This window comes from Mustela erminea, chromosome X (genome assembly GCF_009829155.1).
Source record: "Mustela erminea isolate mMusErm1 chromosome X, mMusErm1.Pri, whole genome shotgun sequence".
Lineage (NCBI taxonomy): Eukaryota > Metazoa > Chordata > Mammalia > Carnivora > Mustelidae > Mustela > Mustela erminea.
The window spans coordinates 9,176,991-9,190,455 of NC_045635.1; the positions used below are offsets into that span (position 1 = coordinate 9,176,991).

A 13,465-nucleotide genomic window follows, 5' to 3' on the forward strand; every position below is an offset into this window, starting at 1 on the left:
CCTGAAGGTCAAAGGTGCGGTCAGAGGTACAGACAAAAACAGAAAACCCCAAGACCCAGGGCTTACACAGATCCCAAGTAAAGCCCGGAGAGCTTAGACACAAGGCGTGAAGCTCAAAATCCTAGGAGAAAGCTTCCCCTGAAAACCCCAGGGTCGCAGATAAGGCAGTGAGCCCCAGCAGCTCGGGGGGACCGCCCCTGTTAGCTCACCAGCCCCGGGGCCTCTCCGGATCGCGGCTGATCACCAAGTCATGCAGATCTTGAAATAGACTCTGCCGGTTACTTTCCCAGCCACCGACAGTGATTGGGAATGGAAGAATTGCAAACAAACAAGGTGTGGCAAGACTGTAGGCAAGGTCGAGGGCAGCGGGGAGAGAGAGGCAGGCTTTGGAAGGAGAGAAGGGGGAGGTTGGAAGGGCGCTTAGGAACTAAAAGTCTCTTGGAGGAACCTGGGAGTTCAAAGTGTGACGGCTTCTCATTGGCTGAGCTGTTCCCTGAGGCCCACGAAAGCACTTGTTCCTCCTGCTGGAAAGGCAAGAGTAGTATCCCTGGGCAAGGTCAAGGGCGCCTCTTCGTCTTGGGTCTGCAGTGGATGAGGAGTTGGGAGGGCATGAAAACTCCCCCTCCCGAAACCCCCGGACTCCCACTAGTGAGGGTTCCCATTGCTAATGTTCCCAGTAGATTATAAAGCAGTAGGTTTCTGTCCGTTTGTTTGTTTTTTAATAAAGTATGGTGTGTTAAGAGAAGATACAAATGATCCGTTAACATTATGGTGTAATTCCTTCCTGTGTATGTTTTTACATGAATATACTTGTGTATTTAATAGGGATCATGTTATTTCTTACTACTGTGAATGAAATGTCTTTTGTTTCACTTTTGAGATGCAATTGATGACATTCTGTGAGTCTGAATGAAATCTTTTCAGCTTATATGTACATATTTTTGGGTTGGTGTATGAGAATATTACTGTTTACAGTAAAATGCTGACCTCTTTTCCCAGGTTTCATCTATGTCTGTGTAGTCTCTGAATTTTTTTTTTTTTTGAGTTAGACCATTATTGTCCAGGGTTTATGATGTAGAAGCTAAAGCTGCAGAGAAGTTACGTTAATGCTAAAGAGGAGACAGCATCAATAAATAACCTTGTATCCCTTCTTGAAACACCAAATTCTTATTCCTGGTACAGTGTTCTTTCTTCAGTCTGGTTTTTGTTTAATCCGTGACAGCACACGCTTCTAGCTGAGGCACATGGGCTCTTCCTGAGGAGGGGCTGGCCTCTGCGTCGCTTCCCAGCGCTCCCCCCCACCCCCAGTCTCAGACCAGTGCCCGTGGCCACACTGGGCTTCTTTCCGTCCCCGGATGTGACCTGTTGGCCTCAGTGAAGTCACACGTGCTGCTCTTTCTGGAACACTGGTCTCCCCTCTGCTGACCACACCTTAAAAGCAGTTTTTGAAGGGGCCTCTGCTGACCCGTCTCTACACTCCGTGCCCTGACCCGTCTCTACACTCCGTGCCCTGACCCGTCTCTACACTCCGTGCCCTCCATGCTCTCTCCTCTTCTCTGGGACCTCTTGTTCCTCACCCTCATCACTCTGCGGACCACAGATGGTGATGCTACGTGTGTGTGTTTGGTTTGCTTCTTGGATATTTGTTCTTTCTACCCAGCGTCAAGCACATTGTCTTGCAACAATATATGGAAATAGTAAATGTTGGGCGAATAAAATGGAACGACTATCTTTGGTTAATAATGTAATTTTGTTATTAATAATAATTTGAAGTATTAAAGTTTTAAATGACTTAGGTTAATTTTATTAATGTTATCTCTTCCCTTCTCTTTTCCTGTTATAAAATCTGTGTCTTTATTTTTTAGAGTCGTGCTCCAATTTCGGCGAAACTAGTGGCCAACATGCTCTCGGTCGCCGGGGCCGATCACATCATCACCATGGACCTGCATGCCTCTCAGATCCAGGTTCCAGCATTTTCTTTCTTGCCCTTGTGACCAGGGGCTTAATGGGAGTGGTTAAATCCTAACTGCGTTAAGTTAAATTGTTTTCGAAGTGGGTGACACGACTCGTGTTTGAGTTTGTATGTGGTTGCTGTCTTGGATTTTCATCTTTCCTGGGCTTGGAAACAGAGTTTAACAGTTGTTTCCGCTGTCTGCCACCAGTGCGTCCAAATAGTTGTGGAGGAGGGGGAATGGCTTCTTGGTAGTAAACTTTATCATTCCCATCTCCATTTCTCGAAGGTACTTAGAATGGCAGGGTTGCCAGGTATGTGTTTTTGACCTCCTTCCCAGCTTAGTTCCTTCATGTATAAAACAGGCCCCGTTATACTACACCTACTCGGTGATACAATGCGGAGAAGCATTTGGCTTTCAATAAGGTGCTTAAGACACAGCAGACCCCTTTCCCCCATTCCCCTGCAGAACCATTCTCCTAGTGCTTAGAATATAGGTAATCCTAAGAGACTAGAACATGTCTGCAAAGATAACGGATTGGACTGACCTAGGCGCCTGGAACATACCTGTCTTTCGATTTAATTCTATTAAAATTCAGAAAAGGGAGTCTGTTGAAAAGGCTTCTTTTGAATAGAAAATTCGAATTTTACATAATGAAAGAGGGTATCTTGTAGAAAAAAAAAAAAAAAAAAAACAAAAACCCAAAAACCTCTGCAGTGTGACCCTGACTTCTCCCCTTAGGGATTCTTTGACATCCCGGTGGATAATTTGTACGCGGAGCCCGCGGTCCTGCAGTGGATCCGGGAGAACATCGCGGAGTGGAGGAGCTGCATCATCGTTTCACCTGACGCCGGGGGAGCCAAAAGGTAGCCCAAACGCACAGTGGTTTTTCTTCTTGTTCTATTTTTTTTTAATGCGTTAACTAAAGCAGCGTGTTTTAAATTACTTACCGCTCTGTTGTGTAAATGGACGAGGGCGGGGACTGCGGCGTTCCCCTGCCGAGTAGAGAGCGGGTCTTGAGGTCAGCATGTCATCGTTCGTGCGAGAAACACAAGCATGTGTTCGTTTTCAGTGGACGTGTTTTACTCAACGTGTTACTTTAAGTTAATTTTTTTCTGATGATAAGAGCAATGAGCCTAACTGGAAAACAAGGCTTTTCATTAACAACGCAACACACTAAGCCAGTCCTTCCTACTACAAACCCTTGACAGGGAAAGCCAAAATAGAACGGAGCTTTCAAAAAGAAATCTGTGTCCGTAGAGCACAAGAAAAGGGGGGATAAGATCCAGAGCCAAGAAATAAAGAAGAGCTGAAAACCCTGCTTCCGAGGCCTGGGTCAGGTATGAGATTCAGGAAGAGGCCGACGTTTTGGTGTTAACCGCCCACATACAGGTCTCTAGAACAGTCACCGACTCTCAGATGACTGACTTGGACAGAAACTGACATGGTCCCAGAAGCATCAGACTGCGGACACCCGGACTAGCACCAGGAAGCCGTGCCGAGCTGCCAATCTGGCGGGCTTCGCGGACTTGGGGAGTGAAGGAGCGGTCAGTACCGAGAGTTCAGAACGCAGGACGAGGGCGCTAGAAGGTGGCTTCCGTATGGGCCGGACGCTCGCGGACTCTGCGTGATCTTGTAGACCTGGGCAGCGACCATCTGGGAAAGGAAGACTGGGTGGCATGGCGCTTTAGTGCCCAGGTGTAGGGGTCTCCGTCAGGAAGGGAGAGGGAAAGAGACCTCTGGCTGTCAGTCGAGCACAGACGCAGAGAAGCTGATAAATGGGCCGTGACAGTATCCAGTGACCGTCGTGCTTCAGGATGTCTTTAAAATGCAGCTGCCTTTTTGGCTCCCCTGTCTGCCTGTAGCCTGGCTGAGGGGCTTAGAATCGAACTTAAAAGCTCAGGAGTAGCCCAGAAAGCCGTCACCGAGCCCACGCAGGGAAGCGGAGGTCCTGATTCTCAGAAGAGCCCCCACGAGAGCTGAGCGCTAAGCGGCCCTCTGGAGGGCTTGCTGGGGACGAAGAGGTGGGGCCCGGCCCCCCTGGACAGCGGCAGGAAGTGGCTGTTGCCAGGAAGGAGACACAACTGCATCAAAGGCAGTAGCACAAAGTTGGGAGGCGAAGACCCAAGCCGGGCAGTGGCAAAACCCTCACCCGGGACCTCCAGGTCAAAGTGTGCAGAGTGTCATCTGTCTGTCCGTCTGTTGGAAATGCTTGCCCTTTACTTGGACACTTTAGTAAGTCACGCGGTGGACTCTACATTCGGACACGGTGACTGCAGTGGCCCGATCGGAGGCCGGAGGCGGACGAGCAGGTCAGAGGTAGGTGAGCCCGAGACGGAGCTTGTTGTTAGTGGCGGTGCTCGTGAGACACGATTCGCATCCGCCCCTGCTGTTCTGCAGCTCCGCGGAGGTCGGCGCCGTCCCGGAGCTGTGCCTGCCGCCGCCCTCCCCAGTTCGCGGATGTTGTCCGCACCGCAGAGCAGACCCGTGCGCGCTAGCCAGGCGCTCCCCCATCCCCCGGCCGCCGCTGCCTCCTTCCGCCTCTGCAGACATCGCGTGTGCACGGCGCGTGCAATACGCGGTCCCTCGTTTTATTTTTATTTTTTTTAATTTTTTAAAAAATAGTTTATTTATTTATTTGAGAGAGACAGAGAGCGAGCATGAAGGAGAGAGGTCAGCAGGAGAAGCCGACACCCCGCCGAGCAGGGAGCCCGACGTGGGACTCCATCCTGACACTCCACGATCAGGACCCGAGCCGAAGGCCGTTGCTCAACCAACTGAGCCACCCAGGCGTCCCGGTCCCTCGTTTTTAACCAGGAAAAACTACTCCGGAAGCTAATAAGCCAAAAGAATAATAGATGCCACAGACTCTTGTTGCCTTTTCTTTTTCTATCCCGACCCTGTTTTTTATTATATAGTCTCAGCCTACGCGTCCTGTTCGCGGAACTTCAAATTGGGTCATGTTCCCCATCTCCCTCTTTAGACACCTCCGTTTCCCAGCGTCAGAATTCTGTTGTTCAGACACATCCCCCTTTTCAGTTGACACAAGTGGTAATCTGCCGCACACACCTCTTCCCTGTGCTTTTTAAGAACCATCCTCGTTCTGTCTTGGCCGCGATTCCACAGCTATGCAGTAAATCCAATTCCTTGCTCTTCACGGCGGAGCGATAATTCCACGGTACGCATACACCCGGACCCCTTGACCGAGCCCCTCGTTCCTCGCCCGGAGGTCCCGTGGTGTGTACTCCTAAGCACGGTCCTGCAGCACTGGCCTGACTGTGTCTGGAGGACGTTTGCACACATGAGCTAGTTCTAGAAGGGCAGTTGCCCAGTCCTAGGGCAAGAGCCATTTTGGTTTGCATGAACAGGAACAAAATTGGGTCTTTTGGAAAAGGTAGACACATTGACCTTCCCAAGCACGAATGCCTGTGACTTTCTCCCCAGGCCTGCTGCCATAGCAGTTGGGCGGACCTTTTCTACTTTATGAACCAGATAGAGATGGCGTGTGGTTTCTTTTCCTGTTCATTCTGGTTGCTACGGACAAGGTCTGGCATGTCTTTTCCATGAGGATCATTTGTCATGTTGGCTAGAGGCCTTTTCCTTTGGATCATTAGGGGTTTATTTGCTTTTTTTTTTTTTTTTTTTTTAGTGATTCTATTTATTCGACAGCACAAGCAGGGGGAGCAGTAGGGAGAGGGAGAAGCAGGCTCCCCGCTGAGCAGAGAGCCCGACATGGGGCTCGATCCCAGAACCCTGAGATCATGACCTGACCCAAAGGCAGATGCTTAACCGACTGAGCCACCCAGGTGCTGTGGATCGTTAGAAGTTCTTGGAAGACAGGAGGCTGTGCCTTTGTTCCGTGCGGGTATAGTGCGGATACTTCCCCAAGTTCTTCATTTCTTTGTGTATTTTTATGTTCTACAGGACTTTTGGAACATTTCTTCTGTTGTCATTTATTTCTTTGTGTTCTGGCTTCTGGGTTTAGGAAGGGTTCACCTGTCTCTCAATTTTTCTTCCATGATTTCATCTATTTCAAGACAAATTGCCTTTTTCCTCTTTAATGTTCCAATTTTTCTTCCATCTGATAGTTGTTTTGAATTAAAGAGTGAAGAAGAATCCAGCTTTTTCTACCCCCAGCCATCTAGTTGTTCCAAAGCTATTTATTAAATAATCTATCTTTTCCCTTTTGATTTGAAACACCATCTTATATACCAAATTCCCCCATCTACTTGCCAACCCTGGCATGTGGGTTTTTTTTTTTTTTAAGATTGATTTATTTGGCAGGGGTGGGGGAGGGGAGGGACAGAGGAAGATGGAAAAAAGAGAATCCTAAGCTGACTCCCCACGAGCAGGACCCTGAGATGGTAACCTGAGCCAAAACCCAGAGTCAGATGCTTTAACCAACTGAGCCACCCAGGCACCCCAAGCCTTGATTTTAAAAGTGCAGAATCAGGGGTGCCTGGGTGGCTCAGTGTGTTAAGCCTCTGCCTTCGGCTCAAGTCATGATCTCAGGGTCCTGGGATCGGGCCCCGCATCGGGCTCTCTGCTCAGCGGGGAGCCTGCTTCCCCCTTTCTCTCTGCCTGTTGTTCTACCTACGTGTGATCTCTCTGTCAAATAAATAAATAAAATCTTTAAAAAATAATTAAAAAAAAAATAAAAGTGCAGAATCAACTAACCAGAGTTAGTGGCCAGCGCTGAGATGCTGTTTTTCTGCAGATCCCCTTCAAGGCTGTCCCACTCAGCCACCCCGCTCCCTCTGCCAGCAAAGCCAAGCATTTTAGGAGAGGCTCTTGTGGATTTTACTCCCACCTTCTTTCATTTTCCACAAAGTTTCTGCTACGTGTCATTAGCTTCTTCCTCTTCTGGGGTAAGCTGGTCCCCAACCGACAGAACCGCTGCACAGATGCCCCGTGATACATACAGTGGACGTGGTCAGTGGTATCTTTGCTCCATGCAATGGAAGTCATCTCACCAAAGCAGATGGGTATCAGACCCGTTGGAACCCGCTGCCTTAGTTAAAAGCTTTGAAGCTTGACTCGCTGCAGGTAAAAGGATTGCCACAAGAGGGCACTCTTGGGTAGTCTCCGAAGCTCAGTGGGGCTGACTGCTGAAGGGCAAGTAAACCCTTAGAAGGGAGCTCACCCTTGGTGTAAACACGGAACCAGGCTGGGAACTTGGTGAAACGGATTCAGATTGAACTTCTGTTGTTTTCTTCTGAAAACAATGGAAACACATGTTGAGAAGAAATGGCAAGGAAACTGTATATTTTGTTCTAGGTTTTTCTGGGTAAGATCCGGAGTGATACCCTGGGTCAGCATCATTTGGTAGGAACATATATTGAGTCTCGCGCAGGTAGAGGAGAAGAGCTTGTGGCCACACGCCACGGGCGCACGGAGACGTCTGGCCTGCCTCCTTCTCCCTCTGTTGCCAGCCCAGCCCTTCCTGAGTGGGCAACTTTGGAGCGTTTGCCGCAGATGAGCAGAGAAACTCACGGTTTACTAGTCCCAAGGCCTCTGGTGCAGGGAAGCCTGTTCTCCTTCGCTGTCGTGTTATGTGGATTTGTGAGCCGGGACTTTTGTCCCCACTGGCTACGCCACAGACTGAGCGAGTCGCGGTTTCTAAATAACTTGATTTAAATTGTCTCTTAGTGATCTTTTTTCCTTGCTGGTTTTTCATATACACTGTATTTTCATGCTGTTAAACATACAGCTGTTTCCTTATGCTTCTTTTTTACATTTTTATTTAAATTTCAGCTGGCTGACATGCGGGGTCACATTAGTTTCGGATGGATAGTATGGTGATTCAGCACGTGTCTCTGATTTTTTTTTAAAGAGTCGCACGAACACTGACAGGTGGCGTACGGATTTCTCAGTCCGCGGTTTTAGCCAGTTTTAGCCAGGCGCCCGGCAGTCGTCACCGGCTGCCACGAACGCAAGGCCACGTCAATACATGCCTCTCCCCGTGGCTTGCTTACTGCGCATCCCAGGCCAGGCCTGGCTTTCCAAGTGAGGCCCAATGACCTCGCTGTCTTGAGTGTGGTCGGTTAACTGCCTTCCCGGAACACAGCACTGAACGACAAGCGCTTTTCTTCATAAGGACAAGATTTGACACGTCTCTCCGTGTCTTCAAACAGGGTCACCTCAATCGCAGACAGGCTGAATGTGGAGTTTGCCTTGATCCACAAAGAGAGGAAGAAAGCGAACGAAGTGGACCGGATGGTTCTGGTGGGCGACGTGAAGGACCGCGTGGCCATCCTCGTGGACGACATGGCCGACACATGTGGCACCATCTGTCACGCCGCAGACAAGTATGAGGGATGCTGTGGGCAAGCGTGAGGGCATCTCATTAGGAAAGGAGAAATGGCAGCTTTTAAAAATCGGGTCGGTGTTCCCAAATTATCACGGGCTGCTTGCAGAAGGTGTTTCAGACCAAAGGACCGTCTAGGCCCATTTCTTTTTTCTCAGGAGGAAAAAACCCCACAGACCTTTATGGCCTGGTTTCCATTTTCAAGGACGAGCTTTCTGTGTATTTAAAATATTAAGGGTCAGAGAAGGTGCTTCCCCTAAAACAGCACAGAAGGAGAGAGGCCATCTTGCGGGCTCCTTCTGGCCTTTTCTTCCTTCTGTTTGGCCTTCCTTCGAGCCTCCTTAGCCCTTGGCTCCAGGGGGATTGAAGGATTGAGAGCGGGGCTGTGGGGAGTGGGAGTCGCACCCCGCCGGGCACGGCCGCAGAGTACCTGCGAAGGGGCTGGCCTGACTTGAGACGTGCGGGGGGCAGATTGTGCCCACTGGGTTTCCAGCATAGTATGAAACAGAAACCGTGCAAACTGTGTCACTAGTTGTTCTATACTGGCTGTAGCTCAAAATGATGATAGTCTGGCTTTCTTAGTTTAACCCTGTGCTTCTCACCCACGGGCCGTTTTGGTCCCCTAGAGACATTTGACAGCACCTGGAAACGTGTTTTGGTTGTCCCCAGTGAGGGGGAGTGGGAGGGAGAGGCCAGGGACGCTGCTCAGGAAAGAATTACGGAGGCCCGAGGCCGAGGTTGACAGAAAGAGTTTTGCCACTGCATACCTCAAAAGATTCTTTTTAGGTTAATAAATGCAAGAGAAATTGGTTTTCTGATTTTCTCTGTGGAACACACTTTTTGCTTTTTTAAATCACACTAAGGGGAGAATGTTTCAAGGGTATTTGTTCTTTTTTTTTTTTTTCTTTCCCCTTCTTCTGTTTTACAGGCTGCTCTCGGCTGGAGCCACCAAAGTTTATGCTATCCTGACACACGGGATCTTCTCGGGACCAGCTATTTCCCGAATAAATAATGCCGCCTTTGAAGCTGTTGTCGTCACAAACACCATTCCACAAGAGGACAAAATGAGACACTGTCCCAAGATTCAGGTAACTCCTATATGGCAGGCAGAACCAAGCAGCGCGGAACATCCGTCCAATCCTGAAAACAGCCCCGAGTCTTCCATGGGGGCCTGTGGCCTCTCCTAACCAAGGGCGCGATCCCCGCTGGGTCCGAGCGAGGCTGGGACCAGCGGAAGTCCAAGTTAGAAACAGTCAGCCGATCAAACCACATCAGGAAAGCAGTTGAAAACAGGCCAGGCTAAAGCTGAACAGCATGACCATATGCCCCAGGAGTCCACCTCTGGCTCTCTACCCCGAGACTTAAAAACGGGTGTGCGGATGAAAGCTTGTGCATGTCTGTCCATAGCAGTGCTCTTCGCAGTAGCCAGAAGGTGGAAGCGGCCAGGAGTCCTACCACAGGGGAGTAGACCGCCAAGGTGGGGTCCGGCATCACTCTGCCTTAAAGAGGAAGGATAGTCTGGCATAGGTGACAAACATGTGAACTTGAAAACATGGTGTTTAGCGCAAGCGGCGGGCCACACAAGGACAGGTGGCGTACGATCCCCCTTCTCTGAGGGGCCCAGAGCAGTCCGGTCGAGAGACGGAGACGAGAGTGCTGGTCGCCAGGGGCTGGGGGTGAGGAGGGGAAGCTGGCGCATGACGCGGACAGAGGTGCTGGGATGCTGGAAACATTTTGGAAATGGGCGCCAGCGACTGGCTGCACAGCACTGAGAATGCGGTTAATGGCGGGGTGAACAGCAATTGTCACATTATGGATATGTTCCCACAATTTTTTAAAAATGGAGGCGAGAAAACGGGCCGTGCTAAGGATATTTAGAGCTTTGCCCCTTCCTGCCCTTCCTGACTTGGGAGGCTGCCGGAGAGTCGGTGGTGATCAGATTGTACCGATGGCCTGGAACTGTGCCGAAGGGATTTGAGCCCCGGTTTTGGCTCTAGGCTGCGGGGAACCTTGGCGAGTCATTTCATCGCTAAAAGCCTCCATTGTCCCCAGCGGAGCAAGGAGCTGGAACCGGGCGACCCGCTTCGTGATTTCTGAGCCGTCCGGTGGCAGCGAGGTTCATTTGGCACAGGGCGGGGGCGCAGCATTGGAAAATGGTCAGAGTAGCTTTTTCTTTCATCTTCCTCCCTGACTGATGGTGGTTGCGAGTCTGCAGACTACATACAGCCCCTGGGCCTGGTTTGGCCCACCACCTGGTTTTGTAAATAAAGTTTTATTGGAACATAGCCGCACTCATCTGTCGATGTATGGTCCGTGGCTCTTCTCACACTGCAGTGGCTGAGTTGAGCCTGGCCCGCAAGCTGAAAATACTACCCCTGGGCCTGCCCTGAAAACCTAGTGCACTGACCCCTGAGTGAGGTGATCTTAAGTGACGCGGTCACTGCATTTTTGGAAACCGAGAGAGAGGAAAGCCTTCCATGTCATGATTGCGTAAAATTAAACCAGAGACACCCCAAGAAAAGGACGTCTCTGGCTAACGGACCCCGAGAAAAGCCTTTGAGTGTTCGCACTGGAACTCTCGCTTCCCCAGTCCCACGCATGTTGGTAACTTGAAGATCGAAGTGGGGGCGGCCGGAGGGGGCGGTTGGTGCTCGCACATCTCTGTGTGCTGGAGAAATTCTTTCTGGGCTCTGTGGCTTCTGTGGTTTTCGCTAACTACGATTGAGGTGTCCCCCTGTGCTCTCCCCTTTTCTGTTGGCCTGCAGGTTATTGATATCTCCATGATCTTGGCGGAGGCAATCCGGAGAACACACAATGGTGAATCCGTGTCCTACCTGTTCAGCCACGTGCCGCTCTAGACCCCCGACGGGGAGCGCGGGGCCGGCCCACTTGTGCGTGCTCACCTGACTTCTTAGTTTTAGGACTCAGCAATTCTAGGATATAATGCAAAAGCATCCCATCTTGTACCCTCCAAGACGCATTGTTTCCCCCTTCTCAAGCTCCAGACCATTTCTTTCCAGGTTGGCGGGGGAGGGTGGTGGCTGTTTGATCCTCGTAAGTGAACTGTTGTTAATGAGATACGTTTCGTCATCCCGACTTGTCCCGACAGGTGACCCTCTTCTTTGTTTTGCCAGTACTTTGAGGCCACAACTTTCAAGTATGGAATTCTACCGCCAAAGTTCATAGTTTATGTATTTCGAGGTTGCCCAAGGCGACTTCAGATTAAAGCCTTCTGTGTAAATAAGGATAATGCCTATGGACATTGGGGTGAAACCCTGTATACAGAGTTTAGCCTTTTACTTCCTAGGGAACCTTAGAAAATTGATAATACCCTGAGTTTGGTTTTACTTTATTTTTTTCTTTTTGGTAACCATGATTCAAATAAACCATTGTGGTTATTGTTAATTTGACCAGAATTTAAGCAGCCCAAGATGGCCACTGACACATTTACTTTCTGATAAACATGAGACAGCAGAGTCAATCTGCATTTTTTTTTATTGCCCCTTCTGAAAAACACATGATAACCATCACTTACCTGCAGTGTCATGTTCTAAAATTCCAGAATTATGTGCAGCGGTAAATCTGATTGAGGAAGTGTCAAGATACACCCTTCCAGCTCACTGGGGCCACTCACGCTGTGCTCTTCTGTCCCGCCGTCTTGTTTTATGGCCTTTTGTTAGTTCCGGCTTTTATTTTGTCTTTTTCCAATAATTTCACTTTGTGGGTTGCCGCTAAAACAAAGACTCCCCTAAGTCTCCTCAGATTTACTGGTCTGTTCATTGTTTTTGACATAATAAAAAGGTGAATTTCTGTTGAGTACCACCAAATGCATATTTAAACATGACCTCCTTTGTTTTAATATTCTTTTGCCTTTTGTAATCAGAAGTAGCAAGTCTGCTAGACTACTGATGATTTTAACTAAAACCATTCCATGAAGAACGTGGGTAAGCAAGGCCTACAGAGAAAGTAGAGATAAGGAAGCATTCATTGTTTTGTGACAATAGCGTTCCAGTGGTGACCCAAGAGCAATGGTGGAGGCAAAGCTTGCTTTACTCACACGTGGCCCTTGACAGCATCCTCCTCGGTGAGGTTCCTCCCCACGTGTGGCAGAAGAGAGACTTGCCTGCATAGACAGAGCCTGAGAATAATAGCAGTCCCTCTCTTCTGCTGAATCTTAAAACTCGAAGAGAGAGGGGCGCCTGGGTGGCTCAGTGGGTTAAGCCGCTGCCTTCGGCTCAGGTCATGATCTCAGGGTCCTGGGATCGAGTCCCGCATCGGGCTCTCTGCTCGGCAGGGAGTCTGCTTCCTCCTCTCTCTCTCTCTGCCTGCCTCTCTGCCTACTTGTGATCTCTCTCTGTCAAATAAATAAATAAAATCTTTAAAAAATAAAAAATTTTAAAAAAAAAACTCGAAGAGAGGAAATTGATCTAAATTTTGCAGGTGGCAAAACCAAATCCAGAAGTCAGTAACGGACTTGAACAGCAGTCCTTAAGGTTTCAAACTTCACCACAGCAGAGGTCGAGGTCAAAAAATATCGTCTGGGTCATTGCGGAGATGAACATCTTGCTGTTCCTTAAAATGGATTTTTGAGGAAAGTAGTATTCTAGCCTGGTAGCGTTGGCTGTGCAATGTGGATTGACTCTCTCTAGGTAGAGTTAACTTGATAATGTAAAGAGCCTCCTTAGATGTATGTAATTTTTAGTTTTGATAAATGAGGAATATCTATTTCTTGGAATTTCTATGCCTAGACCAGTGAAAATGTAGTTACAGACACGCACACGTAGACAGCCTTGGCATACAAGCGTAGACACATTAACGTGACTGAAAAAAGTTGATTTAAATGTGATCCTTTTCTCTCAAGTCTAAGAGCTTGTTTCAGAATAATCTTCAGATAAAAATTTGCATGATCATGATTGAATTAACAACTACCTCTCTCTTCTAGTCTCACTTTGTTGTTTTTCAAGTAGTTCTGATACATTAACTAATTCGACTAGACTTGGCCACACACAGCAGCAACGTAGACCACCTCGACTCTGTGATGGTTTCAGTTCAAGAAGACGATGAAGGAGCCCTCGGGAGCAGCCCCATCCCCAGACTCTAGCCTTTGCTGCTGGTGTGCGGACCTTAAGCGAAACCACCAGATCTCTCGGTTGGGTCCGACTCACGTGTGTGGGGCCGAGCAGGGGAGCCGCAGAAATACACATGC

At 49.0% G+C, this 13,465-nt stretch overlaps 1 protein-coding gene across 2 annotated transcripts in view; it reads left to right on the top strand.

Moving 5' to 3' along the window:
- Positions 1-11,576, top strand: part of PRPS2 (phosphoribosyl pyrophosphate synthetase 2) — a 34,731-nt gene extending 23,155 nt beyond the window's left edge. For both annotated transcript variants that reach the window (XM_032330284.1, XM_032330283.1), the window contains exons 3-7: positions 1,866-1,964; positions 2,694-2,818; positions 8,087-8,260; positions 9,188-9,347; positions 11,025-11,576. In XM_032330284.1, the coding sequence (XP_032186175.1) occupies positions 1,866-1,964; positions 2,694-2,818; positions 8,087-8,260; positions 9,188-9,347; positions 11,025-11,117 (651 nt within the window). In that variant the 3' untranslated portion in view covers positions 11,118-11,576. The remainder of the gene's footprint in view (positions 1-1,865; positions 1,965-2,693; positions 2,819-8,086; positions 8,261-9,187; positions 9,348-11,024) is intronic.
- The last annotated feature ends 1,889 nt before the right edge of the window (positions 11,577-13,465 follow it).